At 41.1% G+C, this 27912-nt stretch overlaps 1 protein-coding gene across 1 annotated transcript; it reads left to right on the top strand.

Moving 5' to 3' along the window:
* Window positions 1–228: 228 nt before the first annotated feature.
* Window positions 229–27912, top strand: loxl4 (lysyl oxidase-like 4). Its single transcript, XM_028969979.1, has 15 exons — window positions 229–348; window positions 1194–1503; window positions 3222–3544; window positions 3651–3865; window positions 12162–12200; window positions 12298–12511; window positions 13330–13510; window positions 16069–16223; window positions 17370–17537; window positions 18390–18552; window positions 20482–20725; window positions 21171–21286; window positions 21936–22072; window positions 26564–26675; window positions 26931–27912. Exons 1-15 carry the CDS (start codon window positions 328–330, stop codon window positions 26999–27001), a joined length of 2469 nt encoding a protein of 822 aa, XP_028825812.1. The 5' UTR covers window positions 229–327; the 3' UTR covers window positions 27002–27912.

The following is a 27912-nucleotide window of genomic DNA, read 5'->3' as shown; positions in this document are numbered from 1 at the left end:
GTTACTTTCACTTTTTAGAATTATCATTCATCATTTTGCACTTTGATACAATCCCTTTCTGAACAGTTTCAGTGTCACTGTTGGAGATTTATATTTATAGGGTTTATGGATGTAGTTTATTGCTGTAGTTGTACACTAAAACTGTAAAACTTCATCAGAAACCTCCTCTTCCATAAGATGGGACCAGAGTTGATGCCTGTGGGAGGGCAAAAAGAGGGATGGAAGGAGGGAGCTGTGGCGAGAGAGGGAGGAGAGGGAGCGCACTGACCGACCGGCCGTCAGTCGAGAAGCGCGCTCCTCCTCTCTCGCACTTTCCCTCCGCATCAGATGGCTGGTCGTGGGTGCCAGGTGAGTGGCTCCCGGGGCGCAGGTGTCCAGGTGGAGCTTTGGGACTGCGGGCGTTGCGCCGACGCAGCAAGGGCTCCTTTTGCCATGTTTATGCAGGTGTCCGCAGGTGGCTGAAGACTCTCTCCTGAGAAGCATCGCCAGCACTCAGGCTTCAGCCAGCGGGAGGACTTCTGTTCTGGCGGAGCAGATCAGACACAGTGTTGATTGTGCGTTAACAGGGTGCATTCAGGGAGCGTTTCATTTTGCAAGTTGAGGTTTGGCGTCTGGTGCCAGGACCTGTGCCACATTTAGAGTTGGGGTTTCCTTTCCTGGATGAGGTTAGGGGCTGTTTTTGCTTCTGGTGGCAAATACTTTCTCTGTTGGAGCTACTTTTGGGAAAATGCGGTATGATGTTGACTGTTTGCATGTTTCTGCATATGAATTGTTGAAGTACCAGCCTGATAAAGTATGATTTAAAGTTCAAGGTGAATTCACTGTTGTTTTTTTAACAACAAAGAAAAATCTTTTTTGTAATTAGTGCTTTGCCCCGTTATTCATTTACTCAAAAATGTACTATAATTCCTGTTGCCATTTTTTTTACAGTAATTCTCAGGTGATTTAGCAGTTTCAGGTAGAGATTATTAAGAGATTATTATTATCAATTTGTCCAGCGGATGTCAGTGTTGATCTTCAGGGAAAATTGTTTTATTAACATTTCAATGTAATGTTATAAGAACTGTGTCGTGTGACGTTATACACATTAATTGACTTTTACGTTAATTAATTACATGCTGAGCCTCCATGATTTTGAGTTTAGATGAATTACATTATAGATTAAGTGTTGAATAAGTGCTGTTTAATTACAGAGGCCTGACTCTAACACACCGACGATGAAGGCGGCCCTCCTGTGCGCGTGCTCCCTCCTCATCCTCGCGGTGCGCGCGGTCCCCCGCTCTCCCGCCGGCCGCACTGCGCATGCGTCCGCGCTCAAGGTGCGCCTCGCCGGCGACGGGCGTCGCGACAACGAGGGCCGCGTGGAGGTCCTGCACAACCGCACGTGGGGCACGCTGTGCGACGACGAGGTGGACATTAAACTGGCCAACGTGGTGTGCAGAGAGCTGGGCTTCCAGAGCGGCATCACCTGGGCGCACAGCGCCAAGTACGGCCAGGGCAGCGGTGAGTGTGCGTGCACGACGCCCCTTGCCACGGCGCCCCCTGCCGGGCTGTTTCTCCTACACCATTTTCATTTCTAATTCCGTCCGTGCATTGCAGTGGAATACATACAGTACTGGTACATGACCATTTACGTTGATAGATTCTCACTGGAGGCATCAAAACTATGAATGTACACACGTGGAGTTATGTATTTAACAAAAAAAAAGGTGAAATCACTGAAAACATGTTTTATATTATAGTTTCTTCAAAATGGCCACCCTTTGCTCTGATTACTGCTTTGCACACTCTTTACATTCTCTCAATGAGCTTTAAGAGGTCGTCACCTGAAATGGTTTTCCAACAGTCTTGAAGGAGTTCCCAGAGGTGTTTAGCACTTGTTGGCCCCTTTGCCTTCACTCTGCGGTCCAGTTCACCCAAAACCCTCTTGATTGGGTTCAGGTCCGGTGACTGTGGAGGCCAGGTCATCTGCCGCAGCACTCCATCACTCTCCTGTGTTCATTCATAGTTTTGATGCCTTCAGTGAGAATCTACCAATGTAAATGGTCATGAAAATAAAGAAAACATTGAATGAGAAGGTGTGTTCAAACCTTTGGCCTGTACTCTACATGTGCAGCTTCTAAGATTTTCTCCGTCTGGAGAATTTGAAATCTTTCGTGACTGAATAGTAACCTCACAATGAGTAAATCTGATAGCTGTTCATTTCCTTCATTGTTAGTTCGCAAGAAACAAGAGTTTGATAGACAGAGAGGGACAGTCATTACATCATTTGTCAGTACCTGATCTGTGCTGATTGCTCAATGCATCCAGATTTTGTTTTTGCAGAACAGGCCAATGCAGTGTTTGCTCTCCTTCTCCACTGGGACCAATGTTTAATTTATTGATGGCCAGTCAATAACTAGGGTTCATACATTCTGCATAACACGATCAAAGATCTTCCTAGTGCTACTGTAACTTAAAAGCGCCTCTTGAGTTAAACTGTGGTATAACAATGCTGTGTGGGTACCTGATAGCCGGTTGCCATGCTAACTTCTGAATTCATTCAATAATATTTGATATTTAAACCAAAAATCTTACACCACAGTATAACATTACATCTCACCTCATCGCAGCCCACCAAGGGAATCTTGCCTGCATTTTTAACACAACACAAGCTTTAAATCTTCAAATTCTGTGAAGAAAGTCGTTTTTTTAAATATAACACAATCAGACATTTTTGGTGACTTGTGAGAATTAGATTGAAAGAACACAAGCCAAAGCGTCAGGCTACTGTTCTTTACATTGACTTGCCCTTCCCTGTAATTTGAATTACAGGGTGCTATAAAGAGTCCAGTAAACCAAGGCACGTGTAACAGAACTGGCAGGGCAACACTGTCATTAAAACCAAAACAAATGCTCCAGTCAGCTCCTGCATCCAGCACGACCAGCCAGACGCTCTAATGAATGCACTCTCTGGGTATTTGAGTTGCAATTTTATGATTGAGCCATTTTAGACTTCTTTCAGCCCTAATTACTAGTGCACAGAGTCTTACAGCACAGAGTCTTAAGTCCTTTGCTGACTTTGTGTGCTACCTCAAGGTAATGAAAGTGAAAGTGAAGTAAAGTAATGCCCCAAAAGTGCGAACTACTCCCTAGCTTGTCTCCGAAGATCATTAGGTGGGGTCCTGGCTAATTCCCCTCCTGCATTGGAACTGGAACGTAATCCTTCCTCCTGCTTTCAGGGCCAATTTGGATGGATAACGTTCGGTGTGAGGGAACGGAGCAAACACTGAAAGACTGCCGACATAACGGCTGGGGTGTGAATGATTGCACACACGCAGAGGACCTGGGTGTGGTCTGCAGCACAGAGCGAAGGCTGGACCAGGTGAACACTGGGGGTGCAACTCAACGTAGCCACACCATCTCCCTCAGGACCAATACGAGTGCAGCCAGACAGTGGCTGGACATCTACTCCAATCGTAGGTCTTCCTCCTATCAGGGTAATGGACATGCCCATGAAGATGCCCAACGTCGTCACGTTGTCCAACCACAGATAAACAGTCAAGTAAGGAGTCACTTGATTATGGCTATATCATTTCAAACTGGATGTGCGCTTTCCTTATTAAGAACTTTCAAAAGCTCATGTCTGCACGTCTGTCCCCCTCCCACAGCACCACAGCAAAGTCCGTATTGAAGAAGTTCGTTTGAGGCCCATTCTTATGTCCACCAAAAACCGGCCAATGGTGACAGAGGGAGTGGTGGAAGTGAAGCATGCTGGGAGATGGAGGCAGGTGTGCGATAAGGGATGGAGTCTGAACAGCAGCAGGGTTGTCTGTGGGATGCTGGGATTCCCAGATTCGACTCAGCCCAGCTACAGCACCTACAAGTAAGGTCTTTTCCAGAATTAAGGGTAGGAATTGCTCAATGACATTTTGTATTAAATTTAATCCGGGTTCTTCAAATTTGGCCTTCATATCTAGATCTAATCCTTTAATCCTTCCAGATATTTTACTGATTAGTTATTGTGGTTGACCAGACACAGACCATGAGTGCTCCGTGTTCTTTGAGAAAATGGATTTGAAGAGTGCTGTTGTTGTTTTTTTTATTAATTGTGTGAATATGCATTGAGCTATGTAGGATGTCTCTGGGACTTCATATGTGTCTCTGCGAAGTGTTTTGAAAATGCTTTTATTGTAGGGATCACCAGTCCATAATAGTTATGGTATGTATGATACAATGATTAGGTATAGATGAAAAATGAAATATAGTTCATTTTGAACGAGTATATGTTCATTCAATGAACTGTTCAACAAAATAGATGTGTGTTAAATAATCATTTTATTACTTAACAAGTTGTCCATAAAAGAAAACATCATATCTTGCAGCAGGGTATTAATTACTGGGGTAGGGTACATCTGGAGTGTAGAGTATATTCTTCTCAAACACTTTCATAGGCCAGGGGTGTCGATTTGTTTCCGTAAAATGTTTTTATGTACGTTTATTTCACTGTAACGCCATAATTAGATTAATTATGTGTCTCTTTTTTTAGAAGGTCTTCAAACCTGGGTTTGAACATCAGAACTATAGGGCATAACTTTGTGGGATTGTATTTTAGCATTAGCATTTATGTCTTCAAATGTTTTTACACCCGTTGCATTGAATAGTGCTTATTCTTCTAATGTCATATGTAATGTCATAATTACGAGTTCTGAATGGACCACATGGGTGGTCAAAGAAACCTTGTGTTGGGGACTTCTGACAGAAAAACAGCAAGACGTCTGTATAACATTGATAATAAAAGACATGACATTCTGTTTTATGAACATAATGCTAGATAAGTGAACATAATTGCTAAGCCTCCATTGAAGATGATTTTCTTAATATGCATAAAAAATAAAGTCATTGACACAAAGTGAGCTGGATAGTTAGCCATGTCAGTGTAGGTTTTATATAAGCAATGTTTAATAAAACTTTATCTAACCACTGCCTTCGACATTACCTTTGGCATAAACCTCATAACACAATTTCCTAAAACGTGGCCAATATAAGAGATATTATTTAAAGTTTTTAGCCATGAATGCTTATTGATTGTTAGTATTGATAGCTAGTTTTCAAACATCAAGTTAATATGCCAATGCATTACTAAGGGCTGCATAACATCACTGTGGCATCGAGCACTATTGATACTTATCATGTTGTTCGTGTGTAATCTAATATCTAACTATAAATAGATATACAGAGAGAGAGGTAGGAAAAGAGATTTGTGTGGTTATATTTTACCAGTGACACAGTTATTACTTTATATTGGTTGTTTATATCAGATGCTGCATGCACTCTTTATTGTAAAAATAAGGTGTCAGAAAGAAAAGTTTACAATCGAGGATGCATCAGCCCCTGGCAGGTTTTCACAGAGGTGTGAATAGGAATGGGAGAATAAATGTATACGTTGAGCCCTGGGAGTTGAGGTTTGGCACCCATCGACTGATATTCTGCCAGCATCTTTGTCGGGCTTATCAGGTTCTTCCAGGCTGAACCTACGACCACTATATTCTGCATAAATGCACCTCTCTCCTCTCACTGCCATGATGCTATCTGCGCTCCCCTTGCTCTTCCAAGATGTACCACTCTCCTATAACTTTTAGATTGCGTTATGTTCACTCTAAGGGTTATTTTAGAGAGCTATAAATACTCCATCTGAAAGAGTGTCAGATAGAGGAGAGGGGAAGGTTTGTTTTAAGGGTGTCTGTGATTGCACTGGGAAAGCTCTCTGTGCTGTCTTTGATACGACCTCAACTTTTGAATGCTTGGCCGTTTATTGAACAAAAAATATATGGCTATTATGGCTCTATTTAATATATAAAAGTAATGTAGCTGTGTTTTATTAACTTCCCATCATGAGTGTGATCTAGAACATGGATGACAAAATCATCCTAGCCAGAGACATTACTTACACTTCAATAGCATTTTTTGTTGCACATTTAAATTAGGTTCAAACTGAGACACGTGGCTGCTGAGGCGCTGAGACATACTAGCAATGAGCTTGCAGTGTGTTAGCAATGCGCCTGTTTTCACTGTGGAAATCAGGCACAACCAAATTATTTTAAAATTCTATGTATTTTACTAGATTTACTTTTATTTTTCATTTCAATTTAATTTAAATGACTCTTTCCCACACTTGTTGATGTCATAGTTGTAAATATGCATTATAGTGAGTTTTAATTACAATTACTTAATTGCAAATATGAATATATATGTTTGTGTATTTTGTTAATGTAGGTTCTTAGTTTAACAATAAAAAAAGGTATAAAGGCTCTTAAACTGCAAAACAAGAAAAAAACATTTCCAAATTTCTTCAAAAAAAGATCAGAAATTGATCTGTGGCCATGCATAAGTGCACAGGAGCATGCAATGAAGCATGTTGCACGTGAGCCTATACATCTGTGTACATGTGTATAAATGCGTACCAGACGGAGGGTGTGTGGTTACACCAGGGCCCTTTCTCTGTGCCACATCAACAGGAAGTGTATTTTTAGGGATCAGAGCTGCTGCAGTTTCTGGAGTTTAAACACAGGATCAGTTTTCAGCTACAGCAGCTTTGAGTTAAACTGCTGCATCAGCTGCAGGACAACAGTAGCAACTGAATTTACGCTATTCCAAGTCAGTAATTATTGCTAGTTAATTGGATAGTTAATTAGTGCCATTAAATGTCCTATTATATCTTATTCCTAGGAAATGGGAATGGTTTCAGGTTCACAAATTAACAGCCCTATATATACACCCTTAGAATGGTACACTATTCTCTACAGAAATTTACATTAATTCAAAATGTCTGTACAATTTTTTATGTCAAATTATGCTTATTTGGCCAACATTTTTATCAAAATGGACTTACAAACTAGAAGCTTAAGGAAGCTAAGGAGATTGTTGAATAAGAGCAATTGAAGAATATGAAGCAGTTGTTCTGATGGTGGTTGGAATTTTATTTTACCATGGGCAAGAACAGCCTAGACTTGACTTGCTTGTGTGTGTGGTCAGCAATGCCAGGCAACATTCCATGGAGAAGCAAAGTGGTATGGTTGGAGTATAAGCCTTCATAAAAGAGTTGCAACATCAATACACATCTACCATTACTGTTTCTGAATGGAGAAGATTGCAGAACCACAAAGTGGCTGCCCTGAAATATGGGATACTCATAATGATGCTGGAGATGCTATTCCATAAACATGACCAAACATTAAAATCGTAAAGTTGTTAAAGTTGTGGAGGCAGGAGCACATGCTTTGCATAGCGCATTTCGCATAGCACTACATTAATAATGTGTTATTGCTCTCATTTGTTCGTTGTTTTATTTAGCATAAGGCAGAAGGTTGTGGGGCTGTGCCAAAGCAGAAATGAACGCAGTCTGAAGTGCGTGTTCTTTCTGTACGCATGGTTAAGCCGGAGCCTGTTCTCCTGACCAGAAAGCTCTAAATTAAAATCCCCGGATTCCTGCTTATTCTGCTGCGTTCGGGCTTTGATTCATGATCAGAGGAGCGTGGCTGAGCTCCGCTGCTGGAAAGGAGTCACGGGTAGAGAGAGACTCTCTCAGATGTCTCAAGCTCTCTTTAAGCATTCTGTGAATGGAGCGCAGTTTGGCTGGAGACCAGGGAGCTGTGGGTGAGGTGGACGAGGCTGGTGTTGCCTGAAGGGCAGAGGAGCTGCTGCAGACGCATAGAGCTGCTTCTGGAAGTTATTTGTGTTCTATGGGGTCAGGGCAGCAGAACATACAATCTTACAAAAAAAGTGGTAATACATTCTAATAATACATTCCGGAGAATTCTAGGAATGTTTCCTTTAAAACTATTTTTGCGCATCAAGTCTAGCTGCAAAAAATGGACCCTTCCAGTTACAAATGAAACCTTATTTTAAGTGTAGTAGGCTTCAGGAAATGAGTTTGCAAAAGTGAACTGGAATGAAGGTGTACAAGCCGCCGACTGTGAGGAATTTGTGCTGTTTAGATCTTGTGAGGTTAGGCATCTATATGCTTTTGAAAGTAAATGGGTTGGTCATGTGATGCCAAAGTGATTTGAGTTTTGAAGTGAATTTAAGGCGAGCTTCCAGAAAGATCTCCATAGTGATTATGCTTTACCACCCTCTGTGTGTCTCTGCCTGATAAGAGACACACAGAGGGTGGTATAGTTCTGTTGAAAGGTTTAATTGCTTTAGTTTCATATTCAAGTAAAATGTGTCAGGTATTAGCTAAACATTAATTTGCCATGTTGGACTTGTAAATGGTCTTGAATACTGGCCTCCTGATAAATATGTGCTAAAACAAGACCAATGTCACTCTGCATGAGAACAGAAGAATTAAAGAAGACTGAAGAGAGCGGCGGCTCCACCAAAGCAGAATGCCAGAACATAGGCACAATAAGAAAAAACCTGAACAGAACCATACAAAACTCCAAAGTCCCGTGTACAAGTGGCAACTAGAGTCAGAGCCCTGCTATTGCCAGGACAGGACAACCAATTACATTACACGGTCAGAATTACTCACACACATCATATATATATCACATCATATATCAGAATCATTTTAAGAGAAACTCAAAAATGCTGTAAATACTGTTAATAGAACTCTGAATGGAGTACATTTGGTCTCATCAAACACAAAGGCCCCGCCTCCTCAGAAAGTGGGACCAGAAGATGGTATAATTACACCTTCGGACATTCCGAGACTTTCCGTGATCCAGCAGCAGTGCAAAATGAGCAGCGAGAATTACAGCTGTGCCCTGCTGCATCAGCAAGAGTGAGAGGCAGGGGATTTAGGAGGTTTCATTATGTTCTACATAATAGAGACACCGATTTTCCATTTTTTGACTCTTCTTCATCTTTGGTCATCACATTTGTCATCTGTGTGTCTCTTTTGATTTGAAGATGAGACTGTTTCACTGGCGCTCCGTTCTTCCAGCTGTCTTCCCAATCTGGCAACGGTTGAAAGTGCCTCGGAAAGATTGGTCCTCTCCTCCCCACAGACGCTCCGTAATGTGGTGCAGGCTGTAGCTTCTGTCGTGTTGGTGGTGGAGCAGACGTGGGGTAGGGCAGTGTAGGTTAGCGGTGGGCGTCTGAGGTCATCAGTAATGAGAGGCTGCTGCCTGAAGGGATTCGAGGCGAGCCGGGGGATGCTCATGGGTAACATCAGGCCTCAAGTGCAATCCTCAGGCAGCAGAGAAAACCCTCTGAGAAAGCGAAATGAGGTGCAATCGCTCACATACTCACATGGTTGCTTCCACTTAATATGCCACCTACAGTATATTTTAATGACCACCAATAATAATTTTAATAAACCTATAAACCTACTATTGGTGGTCATTAAAATAAATGATATTGAATTATTGATATCGAATTAAGCATTTTATGCAGCTAGTTTAGTCAGTATTTGGCACCCTTGTTCCCATTAATAATTCAAGCATAATTAAGTTCACCATAGAAAACAGTTGCATATGATTTAAATAAGATTTCTGTAATCCAGGAAGAGACATGCAGAGAAAGTGGACCCAGTCCATATATCAACTTTTATTAAAAATATATATTTATTGCTATTGTCCCATTCACCATGTATCATTTTCTTTAATAAGCATCTTTAGTCAAATGATCACTTTAATTTCTCGTTTATCTTTTTACTGTTTGGCGACAGAATTCATCCAGGCCCTTCCACGATGAGGTCACAATGCCAACGCCCGCCTAACTGTTTTTAATGCCAGTGCTTTAAAAGAGCAAGAGTGATGCGGGCATGCTGAATATGCAGAGAACAGCAGTATGTTTGAAATATACATCTCAGTAGGCCTCCCTGTCATTAAAGCAGTGTGTGTGTGTGTGTGTGTGTGTGTGTGTGTGCGTGCAGGGTGGGACTAATGACAGCCAGAGTTGGGTTTAAAACGGCAGGGCCCTGCAGCGCTCTCCCATTGCTTTGTTTACGTAGGGGCCAGAAGAGTAGTCATTTATGAATTTACTTGCAAAAACTTGCCTGATTGAACAATAATGTCTACAAATTGTAGTGTGTGCTGAGTGTGGGCAGTTTGTGTTCTACCTGCAGCATTGTACGGTGTAGCAGTTTTCGTGTTGCTTTTGGTCCCTAATCACACTTGGAGCAACAGTTTGAGGTTTCAGTTTAATTTAAACAAAACTGTGTGTCTTCTCCTGCAAAAATACATGAAGCTGAAGCTATCTAGAAACAATTAGCTAACAAGCTAACCAGCACATTTTTGGTGCATCTCATGTATAAGGAATTGAAAGCAAGCATTCACCAACGGGTTGTCCTGGTATTTAACTTTCATCTTTATACTAGTAACGAGTAGGTAAAAATGAAAGCGAGTGAACAAGAAATTGTAAACCTATCTAACTAGAAGGGCTTATTAGGGTTAGTACTTTGGGGAAAGATTTATAGTAATGGGAAATGAGGGCTGGACGTGGCCTGCACTTGGACAAGCTAATTGGACAGCAACTTGGACATTTTACAGGACGTCACCTGCATGTTCCCAACATCATCCCTGTTTTTACTAGCGTCTTCTGCCCCCAAATATACAAGCAAGTGAAGAAGACAGTGCCGGCTGGGTTGTTTCCAGGTTCTAGCTAAAGAATAGTCTGGGAAGTGAATCAACCAGCCACAGTTGACTGGCAAAAAAGAACATCTGGAGATATGCCCTCGAAATGAAAGCAAGCTAACTAGCAAGTTAACATCATAACATCTGCCAACAACTTGCCAGTTTTTAATGGCCCTTTATTATACTATCTTCTGAATCCGAAATGAAAGCTAGCCAGCTAGATACATATCTAATCTCATAGTTTTTGACTGGATGTCTTGAAAAACACACAAAGAAGACAGTGTTATCTGAGTACATGGTTTCTTATTTTCCAGACATAGCTATCTGGTGTCCTTTTGTAAAATGTATACTAGCCTTAGCATCATTACTGTACAGCCAGATGGAGGCACTCTCGGGGTCTCACACTCTGCACAGATCATCTGAACTGGCCCATCTGCTCTTTCCCAGACAATCTTCTGTAAGGCCACCACATGGCAGACCGATCTATGATCATTTATGGGACTCAAATTTTCCAGAGGTCATGCAGTAAACACCATAATGCAAATTCCTACTCTTGTTTTCAAAAAAGGAAAATATAGGAAAATACTTGGAGTTTATAGTGGGGCTCCATGGGACATGTCTGCCAACACCTTCTAAGCTTACACAGTATATCTTCCACATCATAGAACATGGACGTCATCCTCTAAAATCTACACTTAACTAACAATCCAGCCATTCCCTGTTTATTTCTGTACTTGATCTGATGATAAATCTAATTTAGCCCTTAATTCCCAACCACGGCAATAATTTTTTTGTGATTGGATTGTTATTATGTGAACAGCATGCCTTATAGCTAGTAAGATGTCATCTGGTGTACTAGTGTGTGGTGTCTGTAATGTGGTCCGATGCTTGTATGATGGTGAACATGTTTTTGCTGGTTCGTGTGTATCTCCTGGTTTCTTTGAAGCCAGCCAGAAGTTTGCCTTGTGGACGGCTTGTCTGAGCCCAGGAGGAAATGCCTGTTTCAAGAATCAACATTCTGAAAAGGGTTGCGGAGTAGGCAGAGCCAGCCAGTTGGCGAGGTTGCAGCTGTGTTTGTGTGTTTAACTGGTATTTCCCAGCATGCCGTACCTGTTACTAGGTTTATCGTCAGCTTCCTCTAAAAAAATGTGTATTTGATGTTAGGCCTTCTGAATGGTCTGTGTTGATTTCGAGTCGATGACTTATGGATGAACTTAAAGCAAAGCACAAACATGTTTGTCTTTAGCTTGGCCATGTCCACAGGAACCAGAGTCTTCGGCATCTTGTCTTAAACACAGAACAGAAATATCTCAGTGAAGAGACTCTGTGGGATTTGGGGACATGGCTGGAGGCAGAGAATAGCCGGCTCTTACTGGAAGAGGCTGCCACCACTAACCACACAAAGTGCTGGTCCTGTGCTTTGTTTACTGTAAGTTTCCTTGTAAAGGACATTTTCAACAGAGATCTGTTCTGTGTGTATGTGGACGGGATCTGCTTCAAAATTTTGCCTATGGTCTCTTATATGGTCTCCCCGGTTTCCACATTTTCTTTTTTTTCCATGAACTTATCATATTTAATTTAGTTTTTTGCATTCTTCCACAGAAAAATATGGGACAAGAAGGTGAAGGACCCAACCACTAGGTGTGTTTTTTTCAAGTGTAAAATGATTGTAAATAATTGTAAAATTGTATTAAATTATGTTCTGTTTGTTCACTGTGAGAACCATTGTTTTCTGCAGGTTGAGCCTCATGGCAAAGAAGAAGGGATTCTGGGTGGAAAAAGTGCACTGCCTGGGAACAGAAACTAGATTGTCTGAGTGCCACGCCCAGTTGTCCATCCCACGAAGCCCCACCCCCTGTAAAAATGGTCGGCACGCTGTAGCAAAATGTGTCCCAGGACCACAGTTCTCTCGAATTTCATCAGGTCATCCTCAGGCTCCTTACCCTAGACAGGTAAAAAATCTCTTAAAATATTATATTGTACGTCATTACTTATTGCAATGCAATGCAAAATTATAAAACATGCTTATCATCACTTTCCGATTCGAATTGATCACCTTTCATTTGATCTAAAATTGATTAAACATTTTGAAATGCATATATTTTGCATACGAATTTAATATATGTAGTTTTAGACTGATCAACACTTTACGACAATTAAGACCATTAAGACAAAGTCCATTAACCCTTCACTCAAATGCCCAGGTTACATGCCAAATACAAATAATTTTACTTAAAATGCAGAAGTACAAAGTTCTGTACCTTAACTAAGTTGTACATTAATCCAAACACAACCTTAATGACCATTTGTGCACATCATTCCAGAATGTAACATACATCTCTTTATTGCCAGCTAAAGAAGGTATTTTTGCATTTTGTGTCCACTCCTCCACATCATATGCCTGTAATATAAGTTAACTATTGAAAGTATCATAAAATTACCACGCAGACAACACACATGCTATAATTGAGCATGCATGACTAAATCTCTTTCACATACAAGTAAAATAGTTTTTTTAATCAAAACTATTTGAAACTAATAGGACTTTTGTAATTGATTCTGGAAAATAATCCTTATTCCTTTGCTTGGTCACGAATTGTCTCACGTAATGTTCTTTTAGCCACAGGCTGAGATGACACCCAAACTCTTGACGTCATAAACGCTGAGAAAATTGCATAGTGTATGCCTACCTACAATTCGCCTTCCTAACCCCTGATTAACAGGACATTTAAAATGCTGCAGACTTTTGCTTACAAGTGTCTCTCCACAGCCAGCGGTGCGTCTGAAGTCGGGACCTCGGCTCGGGGAGGGGCGAGTAGAGGTCCTGCGAGAGGGGAAGTGGGGAACTATCGTGGACCATCGGTGGGACAGGCTCTCCGCCAGTGTGGTGTGCAGGGAGTTGGGATTTGGCACCGCCCGAGAGGCCCTCACCGGAGCCTTCATGGGGCAAGGTGAGAAACGTTCTTACCCAACTCCAGCTCCTCTCATTTTCAGCAAACTAGCTAATTAGGAGTTTAATTTTGAACTGACATCATGTTGCCCTAATCATGGACAGTGAATTATTATGCACCTTTATTTTCTATAGTGATAGGGTTTCAATTACTTATGTGCTCCAGGGCTCCCACTCTGTGTCAGCTGTTCAAACACACGCAAATGTTTGTTTTTATATATGAGTGAGGACAAGGGGGAATGAATATGCAACATATGTATAATTATTTCCTCTATGTCGCAACACTTGTCCATGCTTGAGCGTTACCCTAACTTCCAAATTAATTTCCATTTCTTTTAGCCTTTTGTTTATGAAACCTTTTCTGTCCCATTTTAAATAACCATTTTTCTTATTAGAACCATCAAAATTATTTTAACTAGATTTACAAGGACACTTGGTCACACAAGACACAGACACACTAGACACAGCTATTCCAAAAGGTTGGGTGTTTATCTGATACCTTTGACTGTGTGAGTTTCCTCTGTGCGGTCCCATAATTCCCTTCTTCACATCAGAAGGCCCTCTGTCTCACACGTATTTTCAGGCATTCTGCGACCGTATGCAATTATCTCCTCCTCGCAAAGCCACAAAACATAGATTCATGCTAAAATGGAATAAATTAGCAGCTAAGAAGAGAGATCGGATGAGATGGCGAGAGATAATTTTAACCGTCGGGTGACTGGCAACCGGATGTGGCTGGGCAGCGCGGTTTGCTGGGTAGAGGTTTTGCAGTGATAACAGTAGGCTTAAAGTTCAAAGTCTGGCACTCTCATGGGAGACACTTTTGACATGTAATGATCGAGAACAAGAATGCAGACAACTCTACCCTTGAAAGCTATCACACCACGTCTGCTTTCAGAGGGAACCCAGATCATTCCGATGGGCCTTTGTGAGACAGTTCAGCATAAAGTCTGAACTCCCAGCAGGATGAAAGCGTGGAGTGCGTGCCTCATTCGACTGGTGGTGTTGATGTTTCACGGTCTCTGCCAGTGTTCTTGCATGTAAAACCTTTACTGTTTGAGACATTTAACATTTAGGAGACCCTACCGATCCAACACCCCACCCATAGCCTAATAAGGCGACATGGATGCTCAGTGGAAACAGTCGGAGCAACTATGATTTTTTAGCTCTCTGGTTTGGCCTGGACGGCTATACTTCAGGCATTTCATCTGGTCCTAAATTGAGGTTATAGACTTCCCACTAAAAGAAAACACTATTAATGTGGCATATATATGTTATATTTAAGCATTTAATGGAGAGTAAAATGTAGTCCCCCCCTCCCAAACTATGGTACAGTCATTTGTGCATGTGTTGAATGAAAACAGGTGGCTTTAACATTCACCTCTTTTTGGAGGAGCTGGTCTGTTGTCATGGAAACTATATCTAGATTATACACTTGCACTTTCGTGAGGCGCATCATCTGATTTGGGGAAATTACAGGGACAGCGTCCCCGTGTGTGTATGTGGGTTTCCTATTCCCCGGGGTGCATTACTGCATTTCTGGTATATGTAATTTTCTCTGTGAGGTATACATCCGCAGGAAGGCCGACATTTTAGCCAGTTTCACCCTCGCTCACGAAACCCTGCCCCCTCGTCACTTTCCCAGAAATGTGGCCAAATGCCGTTCTGCTGGCGGTTGTGTTTACCCTTTTAACTTTAAACAGTGTATATACCACTTACCAGTTTTAGAATCAACTTAAGCACTATTTTTTCCCCTTTCTCCTTCATTATTCCATAAGAGGCCTGAAACACTGGACGTTTGTGGGCAGGAGCGCTCCTTTCCTAAATGTGCGCTTTTGACCGTCACATCACATGACTTGGCTTGATTTTTCTTGGCTTGTCTTGAGAAGCTCAGCTGTGTTTGGTGTAGGAAACAAACAGAGTTGTAAATGAGGTGTGACCACATCGCTTATGCTGGGCTGGGCTTATCTTTTCAGCAAAAGCAAAGAAAAAAAAAACTTTTAGCTTGCAGAACCAGCCGTCTCGATCTTAATCTGCCGCTGCCCCCCGTCTTTGATTTTCACTGCCTTTCAGGGCTTGTTTGGTTTGCAAGGTCATACAAGGTATTAATTAATGTCATGATCACAGCAATTAAGCTTAATTAAACATAAACAATTTTTTAATTCTGATGTAGTACTTATTACAGTTGGGTGGTAGTAGCCTAGTATTGGGTTGATAGTAGCCTAGTGGGTGACAAAACAACCAGGTTCAAACCCCACTTACTACTGTTGTGTCCCTGAGCAAGACACTTGCTTTAGGGGGACTGTCCCTGTCACTTCTGTTTGTAAATGGTTTGTAAATGCTGTAAATACAATATATACTCACTCACTATGCATAACCTCTGAATCCGGAACTTGGCAACGGCTTCTGCAGGTTAACCTGTCTTAACACATTAGTAGTTAGTAACATGATATAAATATTATTGAATAAGTTACATTGAATACTGTGTGGCCAATATGTTTAATTTCAGACCCAGACCCATTTCCGGCTACTTCACTGCTATTTGTATGTTCCCTTCAGGATCGGGTCCCATACACATGAACTCAGTGCAGTGTACTGGGCTGGAGCGCTCCATCCTGGACTGCTACTTCCAGGAGGTTCCTCTGTGGACCTTTAAACACACTCAAGATGCTTCAGTTCGCTGCAATGTACCCAAGACAGGCGTAGAGGCAACGGTGAGTGGAAAGCAGTCCTTTCAGCAAATTTGTGTGTATTGCAAAATTACAAAACATTACGTAACTATACATTAACTATACTCTATAGTAATGTCTCCTTTTGGAGAATTTACTTCCCCTTAAATATTGTAGCAGTTGTTGTTGCTTCATTAAAGACACAAAACTAAGTTTATAGCAAAAAAAATTGTATTACAGACTTACATAAGACTCATTCAATCATTTCCGCATGCTGCCTTGCATGTAGTGTTTCCATCTATGTGCCGTATGGAAACGGAAAGTATTCGGCCCCCCTTAAATATCACTCTGTTATATTTAGCCTTTTTTTTTGCAGATTTATTAACAAAGAAAAACTGAAATATCACATGGTCCTAAGTATTCAGTATCCCATTCAGTATCCCATCTCCCAACTGCATCTCTGGAGCTTCGTCTTTACTTCTCTCACCAATGCTCGTCCCAAATGAAAGAGAGAAAGTGAAGTGATTGTTATTGTGATACACAGCACAGCACATGGTGACACAATGAAATGTGTCTTCTGCTTTTAACCCATCACCCTTGGTGAGCAGTGGGCAGCCATGACAGGCACCTGGGGAGCAGTGTGATAACCGATAACCTTCTGATTATGGGGCCGCTTCCTTAACCGAGAGGCCACCACTGTCTTCCATTTAAGGATTTTGCAGGCCACTGTGCTGTTAGGAGCCTTAGGTGCAGCAGAGCTCTTTCTCTGAGCTCTTCAGGCAGTTCCTTTGACCTCACGATTCCCATTTGCACTGACCTGCATTGTGAGCTGTACGGTCTTATATAGACAGGGGTGTGGCTTTCCTAATGAAGTCCAGTCAGTTTAATCAAACACAGCTGGACTCAAATGAAGGTGTAGAACCATCTCAAGGATGATCAGAAGAAAGGGACAGCACCTCAGTTAAATATATGAGTGTCACAGAAAAGGGTCTGAATACTCAGGACCATGTGATATTTCAGTTTTTCTTTGTTAATAAATCTGCAAAAAGTCTGTTCTTACAATTAAAATATTTCTCTTTGAAATATTTTCTAATGAAAATTGACGAAAATTTTCATGTCAATCCAGTTTAAACTTGCACAGTTACATTGTTGTTCCTCTTGTTGTTCCTTACATGGTTGTTCCTCTCTCAGGTGAGGTTGGCGGGTGGGCGTGAGCCCGGTGAGGGTCGTGTTGAGGTGCTGTTAGAGGTCAGAGGGCAGAAGCGCTGGGGTTCAGTGTGCAGTGAGAACTGGGGCCTGAACGAGGCCATGGTGGTGTGCAGACAGCTGGGATTTGGATTTGCATCACATGCACATGAGGTCAGTCAGTTTCTTATTCTCTCTCTCTCTTTCGAGCACACATGCCATTGTGGGAACCAGAACCCTTATAATACATAATACACCTACAATAATACACCTATGAGGAAGATATTACCTCATTTTCCCTGATGCTAAAATGTCTAAATGTCATTAAGAAGTATGTTTTTTTTCAATCCCTACCAAGTCCCCAGCATGTAGCACATGTACAAACAAAGCTAGCTTTCACGTGTAAAGGGGTTGTTTGCATGTTTTTAAATTTGGTTTATTACCTATGATGTGTATATATGTAAAGTGGCAGTGACAGGACTCCATAGGCTCTGTACAGATGGTTTACTGTGTTAGAGTCCCGAGGCTGGAGAATAGCTGGAGGGGAGTGAATGAATCTCACACGCACTGGCGTTTCTATTGGAGGGTGATGCTGTCCAGCCCGGTGTGTACTCTATGACTTCAGCGTTGCTTTTTAACGTATAAACTGTATAAAAAGCAGTCTTTGGTGCATAAAGCCTTCGAAATGACATGTGACTACATAAGAATGCATGGTGTAAATCACCTGAACTAATGAATAGGCCATATGTACACTACTGACAAGTCTTTAGCATTTTAAGTGTGCAAACAGTTCATTAAGAGGCCTTTTTGATGGGGCACCAGTGTATGTGTGTGGGTATGTGCACATATTTCCCTCTCTGTCTTTTTGATTGTATATGTGTCTGTGCTAAGATGCTTTGCACTTATCTTAGTGGGGATGTAATTAAACTCTTTGTGGGACCCACAAGGAATTTTTTTTTAAGTTTTAAACTGTTTAAAAGATTTTTTTACATGTCTTTTTGTTTAGTAATTAAAAAATCTGTGCAGGAGACTTGGTACTGGGCAGGGAACCCTAGTGCCAGTGAGGTGATCCTCAGTGGAACTCACTGTGTTGGGACAGAGCTCTCCATTCAACAGTGCAGACGCAACACACATGTCCACTGTCCCCGCGGGGGTGGCACGCGCTCGGCTGGAGTCACCTGCTCAGAGAGTAAGAACTCAAACAAACACTCACATTATATCTAGTATACTAGAGATATCTAGTATATGTTTCTTGAATAATAAATTAGAATTTTACATTATTTATTTATTTACATTATTATCACTGGTTGTATTAAGAAGATGTTAAAAAAGCACAGAAAAGGGAGAATTCCAACTTGGCGGATGAAGAAGGGGAAGACATCTGAGAATTGTGTTGACCCTTGTTAATCTGACTCCATTAATTATTATCAACGTATTTAACTTATCTGATCTTACCTGGACATACAGAGGCATGGCACAATAGAAGTTACAGGAATTAAAAATTGTACCAATGTTACACAAAAACCCAAATTAAAGGAATGGTGAAAAGAAAAGAGGGGGAGAGAAAATGGCCCAGAAGCTTGGGGAGAAGAGCCCTCCGATAGATGAGGAAAAGAGGAGACCGCAGCCTTCAATAGAAACTCTTTTTATACTCGGTATTTGACTCCCAAAAAGGTTGCCACAGGCCAATCAGATTGTTCTTTGATGTTCCTGCCTTCACCAAGCAGAACATATAGTGGTCATCCACCCCCAACAAGACTTTCCCATTGTAGCACCTCAGGCACCCTGGTGATATGAGAGACCTGAACTTTCCCATCTTACAAAGCACCGACTGCATTAGTGCAGTCTTATTCTAATTATGGCACAGTGTTAACTAATGTAATGGCAGATTTTGATAGAACTTATCTTTGTCATCAAAACATCAAGACCAAAAAGCCTGGAAATTGTGTGTGTGCTTAACCTTTCTTCCTGTCTCAAATAGTGTATGTGAGTGTGTTATCTATGTTTTTCTGCATGTATGGTTAATTAAAATGTGTTAGATGCTTGTTTTTACGATTTATGTTCACTCCCAGTATCCGTGTGAGGTCAGCTAAGTGAAAGGGAGGCACCACCTCAAGTGCCTCAAGGACAGGCCTTGTCTCTTCTATGTGTGTTTGTGTGCTTAGGCATAGAACAATCATCAATTCATTATACTTTTCAATAACTCCAGTGTACAAAAAATAGTGCTCAAAGTGCAACATGCATATATGTATAGTGCTCATTATATGTACCCAGCAAATATCTTATTTATCTGTGCTCCTTTATGTATACACAAAGTCAGACCGATAGACAAAAAAAGTTTTAAGTGTGACTGTTCAGTGAATTCACATCTGTCATCATAATTTGTTTTCTGACATCATAATTTGTTACTTCCCAGCCAGTATCTTTTTGAGTTTCCAATTGTTATGAGCTACTTTGAACAATTCACAATCGAGCATTGTTCACACAGCTGTGACAGTTTGGCCTTTTTCAGGTGCTTTCTGAAACTCCCCATGATTTATGCTGAGCCCTGCTAGTCTTATCCATACCTCCCAAGCCTTGGATGGCCTTCGACCTCTATGGAGTTTCCCGCAAGTGTGCATACACTGCAAACACCTTGTAACTGTGTGTTGGGTGAGATCATTGCAAGTTCACATTTATAACTGTGTGAACTTGCAATGAGCTCGAGTTCACCTTATAACTGTGTGAAAGTTATAAGAAATATTACCCAGAAATACCACAACATTAATTAGCCCTGGCACGATAAGTATCATGCTGCCTTATTCATCATAAGCACCTGCTGCCTGCATGATGTTGCTTAGCAACAACAACAAGCGCTTTCATAAATGAACCATTCTTTGTCCATGGAAGCCTCTTATTCATTATTGTGATATTCATGAAATGTTATCAACATTGATCAGATGGAGCGCTATATATAACCTCAAATTACTGGTTCCTAAAGTGTAAAAATATGTAAAAATGTATGATGCATCATGTGTGTAATCCTTAACTTATTCCATACTAAAGTATATTTGTATTTTTTGTTAGTTTTGTTAGTTGACTCTTTTAAATACATCTCTGGATGTGTCTCTGGTTATAGCGGCTCCTGACCTAGTTGTCGACTCCCAGCTGGTTCAAGAAAGCGCGTACTTGGAGGACCGTCCCTTGCACCTCCTGCAGTGCGCCCACGAGGAGAACTGCCTGTCGTCCTCGGCATCTCGCATGCATTGGCCCTACGGCCACCGGCGCCTGCTGCGCTTCTCCTCTCGCATCATGAACCTCGGACGAGCCGACTTCCGTCCACGGGCTTCCAAGGAGTCATGGACTTGGCACCAGTGCCACAGGTTAGGGAGAATCCATATTGTTCCATTTATGATAATATGATACTTGAGTGGCTCATTCTAGTGGTTCTATCACTCTACTCACATAAGAAACAGTTTCTGTGCTACAATTATTTTGGATTTGCTTCCCATGGATTGTCTGGTTAGTTTAGTCATACTTCCAGTTAAACCCGCCACTACCCTCTGCACTCACCCTTTCAGTATGTTTTTTTTAAACCTCTGCATTTTTTCCCCATTTACTAATCTCATGAACAAACAAGCAGACAGGTTTGCGTTTCAAAGCCCTCCATTCAGTTCTCTCTTTGAATGGACTGTGAGTGGCTGTGGCCCTGCCCAGCGACAGCTTTCTGAGAGAGGCGTTGCCCGTGGCATGTCGTGCGGCGGCGATGGTGAGGTCACGCTTGTGTGAGCGGTACAGTGACGGCGCTGTTCTGTCTGTTGCCTGCAGGCACTATCACAGCATTGAAGTGTTCACGCACTACGACCTGCTCACGCTCAACGGCACCCGTGTCGCAGAAGGGCACAAAGCCAGCTTCTGCTTGGAAGACACATACTGCCCTGATGGTGAGCTGATGGTCCAATTCACCAAAGTACAGATGCACCATATACAGTGACCTGTTTTAGAAAAAATCTTACATTTCCCACATTACATCAGTGTAGGAGGAAATACATTAATCAGTTAATTGGTGCATAGGGTTTTGAAGCACTCATGAATCATGGTGCATAAAGACAGCTTGCATAGCTTGATCAGTGTTGTCAGGTAAATGACCAAAACCTTCAAAAGTGCAAATAAAAGATCTGATAAGTACTTGCCTTCTGCCACATAAAGTTACATACTTAAATGTGAGATTAGTTTCTAAGTACCTATTCTTGACAGTTTTTCCCAAATTATCGAAGGCAAAAACAACCCCAATCTGGCAACACTGATGGGGAACAAAAGAAGCCAAAACTGAAAGAAAAGTAAATTTTACTGTTTCTGCGTTCAGTATAGCCTGTATACTATTAACGCTTACTGGTAAATCAATTTACTTTCTGAAATAAATTTAAATTTGAAACACTGAATAATCAAGAAGGGCTATGTTTTTGAGTTTTTTATTGTTAATTATTTATTGAATATTTGTTTGTATAATTTTTCTGTTTATAATTCAGCTAAAACTGTATGATCATTTTCAAATAGATTCTGATTACAAGTATCGGCCTATGACTCTCTCAGGTATTCCAAAGCGCTTCTCCTGCTACAATATGGGGGACCAGGGTATCTCAGTGGGCTGCTGGGATACGTATCGCCATGACATTGACTGCCAGTGGGTGGACATCACGGATGTCCGGCCTGGTGATTACATCTTCCAGGTCAGTGAAAGACACCGAAACTGTTGCAAGAGAAAAAAAAAGTTTTTTCTGCAAAACCACTCAAAATATTAACCTTAAATTCAGTATTTCATTTCCATTATTGCCTACTGTGTCATACACAACATACATATACATTTGCAGAGTGCAATATTATACAATATATATATATCGTTCTGTGGACCTCAGGTCTGCAGGTTTGCTATTTTATGGAACAACGTAACCGTTAAAATTAAACGTTATAATTAATAGAAAAATGCATGTTACTAATAATATTAATCAAATCTTGAAACAAGAAAGGCTGCACTCATTCTTGATACTGATATGTTTTTGATAATTATTAGTGAATCTTGGAGTTAGCAAGGGTGCATGAAGGGAGGGAGTATCTTGAAATGCGTTTGACATGCCCACCAACTGCATTTTTCTCCCTCTGCCATTTATTTGCTTTATATGTCTGCTTGACTGATGCCTGTGTATTTTAGGCATTTTTGGGAGGTCCTAATTACAAAGCCGCATGGTGCCATAGCTATTTGTGGCGAAGTGGCGTGTTGTGGTAGCTTGTGGTGGTGCCCGTGGTGATGGCAGCCATCCTCAAAGGAACCTGTCCCTTTCAGCTGGCAGTAGTTGTGAAGTGGCAGTCAGCGTCATTTTGGGCTACTCCTTCCATTTAGCAGCAGTGCCCGTTTTTAGCATGTGCTCCTATTGAACTTAGCATTTCTAGCGACATGTTCTTCCAGCTAAACCACACCAGAGAATTTTAAATGGCAGCCATGGCGGCCCCTGCATCGCTCGTATCTGTGGACCAAAAAAAAAAAAACAAGGTTTTAATTAAACAGCTCCATTTGCCCAAAATACCCAGAATTGTAACCTTTGGCTCCTCTGGCAGGGTTCGAACACTTCCCCCTCTTCATGCGTAATTAGTCACGCCCCGTGTGTTTCTTTCGTGGCGATAACGAGCACTTTCTCACGTGACGGCGTGACCACCGCACTCCTCCTCCCAAATTCCAGATTATAGACTTCAGCATTTTTTTTCCCCAGAGAAATGTCCTGGCCGGCTGCTCGCAGTTCACAGCATTTCAGATTTAGTCTTTTTCTTTTCTTTCTCTTTTTTTTTTTTTTTTTTTTTTTTGCTTCACCCCTCCTCTACTTCATCTTTCTTGGAATGGGATGCAACCTGTATTTAACGTGGGTGTAGCAGTTTCGAGAGCAGCCATTAAGGGAATATTTCCATTCGCACTATCGGCGGAGAGAAACAACTCAACAGTTGTATCAGCACTTCTGCGCCGAAAATATTGCCCCATTTTAGGCTTGCCACGGCTCATTTCATCCACATAATTGCCCTAATATTCCAGGTTAATTTTTGCATCACACACACCTTCACAAAGAGGTGCACACACACACACACACACACACACACACACACACACACACACAGTAATGTTGCTGAGTTGCAAGAAATCTGAGTGTTGAACTGTTGAGTTTAGGTGGTAGCTCTGCCGGTTTGTCGACACTCCAGACCTTTAAACCTGGAAAGAACATTTTAGAAATGTAAAAATGGACTTAAAAGCATTATTTCTGGGTCGTTTATCAAGAGGGTGACCAACGGATGCAAATATAGGATGAATATTAGACTTCAGGCTACCAGGGCAAATGAAGCCGTCTTAAAACGTTGTCCTTAGTGGTATTTTACAGAACACCGGTTTGACCATGAACATGGGCACATCGTCCCACCATTAAACCCCACCTGTACTAAAAGAAGTCATTTTCTTTGTGGTCATGGTATCAGTATCTAGCTTTCACCTTCTAACCTTCTAAACTTGTGTGCTGACAGACTTTAAATTTATGCATGTGAGAGGGATATTTTACACAGTTGTCAATTTTGTGAGCTCTCCAGACTGTTGGATGTGAGTACAGGTGCCTTTAGATGCACTTGTGGGAGGCAGATTTTGGTTTTGAAATCAAATTATAATGTAGCACAGAAACGTTGCTGGTATACTGTAAGCAGGCCAGATGACCTATGAGAATGCAGAAAATTGCCTCAGCACACCTGTCCACCTGACATCAACCATTTGGTTGATATGGGACATTCATCAGCAGGGGACATCATGTTTTGAGAAAAAGACAACAACTTGCATCTCTACTGCAAATTCTACTTACAGTTACTATCCCGTTCTGTGACACTGGGTGCAACTCATCCAGGGCAGGGCACCAGCCTTTTATATATATATATATATATATGTGTGTGTGTGTGTGTGTGTGTGTGTGTGTGTGTGTGTGTATATATATATATATATATATATATATATATATATATATGATAAAGATGATGTCCATTCTTCCAGCAAAGAAGTGAAACTTGAGAATCTTTATTAAAACTATTCTTACCAAGACACTTTATTTGTGTTTGCCAGTATAAACTGTAGTGCAGAATAAGCGCTGGTCATCTAAGAATAAATGGAGGAAGAAAAACGTGAATTTCCTGCAGCAGAATAAATGTTGTATTTATCTGCCTCTATGAAATATGGAAAAGTCATTTCAGTGTTTTATGGACGGCCATGAGACAGCCAGTAAAAACCGCAGCAGATTTTGCTGGCTCTTAATGATGGGACAGCTAACGATGCTACATCACAATGGTCTTTATTTGTAATTAGTCTGTCAGCGTGTGGGAGGGGTCCGAGACAAATTGCGCCTCTCTTGCCTATTCTGAAGTACATCAGTAAACATGTGACGCGATTGTCTCTGACAGACAAACCCACTGTCACTGACTCAGAATGAGTAGGCTCCCTCAAGTTGCTTATTTAATGTGTAAGATTTGTCAAGATTAATGCATTTATATTTTTATTCACTGGTGTGATCACCTGCCATAAATATATTAATACTGAAACAATACCACTGCAACATGCTTAATGTAAATGCATATATTATTGTTAATAATTTCCTGTAAACATTGCAATATGTCTCAGTCAGGATGCAAGTATTGCACATAGATCTGTAATACAGTTAATGTACTTGCTTATATACAATGTAATAAGGGGCCAAATATGTGATCCCTGGGGACGGATTTTGGGATAAGTTGGAGACTGTTAGTGATTGATCAAAAACTGCTGAAGCCAAAAAAAAATCCTCCATTGCAATTACTTACAATTCCATATACAGTATGTCCTGCAATACCTAATCTGTATTTCATGCATGCTGTTGCTGGTGAAACACTTCTGATTAGTGAACATGACTGGAAGACACATGACAATTACATAACATAGCATTTTTTTTTGTCTTTTTGCTATGTTATATTGATTCACATTGACAGCATTACCTCAGGGAACGTTACCTTCAGGTGGGATTAAAAACAAACTTATTATCGCCTCTGGAGGTACACAGTAAAGTGAAAGTGAAGTGATTGTCATTGTGAAACACTGCAGCACTGCACACGGTGACACAACAAAATGTGGTCTATGCTTTTAACCCATCAGCCTTGGTGATCAGTGGGCAGCCATGACAGGTGCCTGGGGAGTAGCGTGTGGGTACGGAGCTCTGCTCAGTGGCACCTTGGCAGATCGGGATTCAAACCGGCAACCTTCTGATTACTTCCTTAACCGCTAGAAAAAACTTGACACTACTGTAACTCACTATCGTCTGTGGAGGTACACAGTGGTATTATAAGGACAAACTTGACACTGTTCTAACTTATTAATTCCCAATCCACTTTTAAGGCATGCTATGTACAACTTGTATAAACCTCTGAAATGTTCTAGTGTTAAGCTTGCAAGTGGGAGAATTATGTTTCCTGGAAACTCTTGTTTCCTGACTCTACACCTGGCACTGTAAAATTTTATGGATAGGGCAAGAAACCTCTTGTAAGAAGTGCGTAACACAAGTTTGGTATTCTCAGTTTGGAGTGATGTGTAATGAAGTGGTTTCTGTGGCCATAATCAAACAAAAATATTTTTACGATATTGTGGGTACTCTGTTAAAAAAATAAAGTTAGATACCACCCAGATGTTAATAAAGTGGTGATTAATTTCTATATTAATGCATGAAGTTTGAGTTGTGGACACACATATGCTGTTAAACTTTTACACTTTTTAACAACAAAACATTTTGAAATTGTACAATTTTTTATCATGATTATATTGTATGTATGGAGAATTGTCCTGCATGGTGTCTTGTATCACAGAATCAGCATTATTGTGATACCATCGTTGTAGTGAACATTTTACTGATGTTTTATACTATATGTGGATTCTTGACAACTTGTACAAATTACGCTCACCAGCTGTAGGTGGCGCTAATGAACAACAAAAGTCTTACACAGTTCTGATTTTAATGAGATGCAGTAACATTATAGATGTAGCAGAAGTCCACTCGCTGACTACTCGTCTGTTTCTGACCAAAGAACCATCACTGCCTGGACGGCTCCTGGGGTCACTTTGTCACTGTTTTCACTGGTAATTTCTATTAATTTGCTTTTAACTAATATAATGTGGGCTTGTGCAGGTGGAGGTGAACCCGTCTTTAGACATGGCCGAGTCGGACTTCATGAACAACGTCATGCGCTGCCGGTGTCGATACGATGGCCACAGAGTTTACATGTATGGCTGTCATGCAGGTACTACATTTACATTTTAGATTTACATTACATTTAGCATTTGCCGAACGTAAAGACCTTTGAAATTAATATGCATGCAGTGTTGGATGATGTTTTTGTGTCGCTGAGCAAGACACTTAATGTTATAACAACCAGAGGTGGAAAGTAAAACAGTCTGCATTAAGTTGCTTACGTTTTATTATTGTCTTATTTCTGTTAATAAGATGGCCTTTTCCCTGCATGCACCAACATTTTAACACTGTGAACTGTGTTCAGGTGATGCCTACAGTGCTGACGCCGAAGACCTGTTCGAGCATCAGCGCCAGATCACCAATAACTTCATCTAGACCCACGTACCACGGCGAGAGACTGGACATTGCCAGCAGGGGGCTCACACCCTCACGCCATCCTGCAGAACTCCCCAAACCAACCCTGCCAGCAAAAAACAACTCACCACCGGACAAACCTGACAGGAGAATTCCGAAATCTCTTAACCCCTCAGACCACCATCCTGGACCAGGGGTCGAAAGTTACACAGGGTTTGTAGCAGAGAGTATTATAGATTTAATATTAATAAAAAATATCACTAGTACTAAGAAGAATGGCACTATTAAAGAGGACAATAACAAAGGACAACAATCACAATCATGCATAGAACGAGATTTAAAAAACATAAACGGTTGCCCATTATAGTCTTATGTGTGTCTGGCCCTATGGGGTAAATTTAGGGCACGCTGGGAACAAAAGTTTCAGCAGTGCCCCATATTATGGTGCTTTGGAACCCATTTATTAACTCATTCCATATTGTATTTTTTTTATTTATTCTCACATTGCACAGTTTTTTTCCTCATGCAAAATTTACATACATGGTGCTATAGAGCCTTTGCATTTACTGTGTATCATACTGTAACCTCAAAAACAAAAAGAAAAACTCTTTTTTTTTTTTTTTTTTTTTCCTACTGTCACTTCAGGCCCAGTCATGTATGAGCGGAGCGAAGCACTTTATTTATTAAACATCAGTATTCAGTCAGAATTGTGGCCAGACCCCTGAAACACCGTCCCCTTCTCCCCATTCACGTCCCTATAACAGGTGTACGTACGACAGGTAACATTAAATAAAGGTCAACATTGTCTGACTTTATAACAAGGCATTGGCATGCCACGTGTTAATTTATTTAATGATGATTGGAACTAATTAGTTTGTTGTGTTGGTTGAATGGTGAATCTTTCTTTTGACTAAATAAAGATGAAATGTAAA

Source organism: Denticeps clupeoides, chromosome 2 (genome assembly GCF_900700375.1).
Source record: "Denticeps clupeoides chromosome 2, fDenClu1.1, whole genome shotgun sequence".
Lineage (NCBI taxonomy): Eukaryota > Metazoa > Chordata > Actinopteri > Clupeiformes > Denticipitidae > Denticeps > Denticeps clupeoides.
This window is presented reverse-complemented; position numbering and strand designations above follow the sequence as displayed.

What these genes read in the sequence shown, in the direction of transcription:
- loxl4 (XM_028969979.1), top strand. Translation starts at nt 328, where the DNA reads ATGGCTGGTCGTGGGTGCCAG. An exon ending in CCCAGCTACAGCACCTACAA is followed by an intron (nt 3,866 to 12,161) that starts GTAAGGTCTTTT and finishes ATTCTTCCACAG; the next exon opens with AAAAATATGGGACAAGAAGG. An exon ending in ACTTGGCACCAGTGCCACAG is followed by an intron (nt 20,726 to 21,170) that starts GTTAGGGAGAAT and finishes TGTTGCCTGCAG; the next exon opens with GCACTATCACAGCATTGAAG.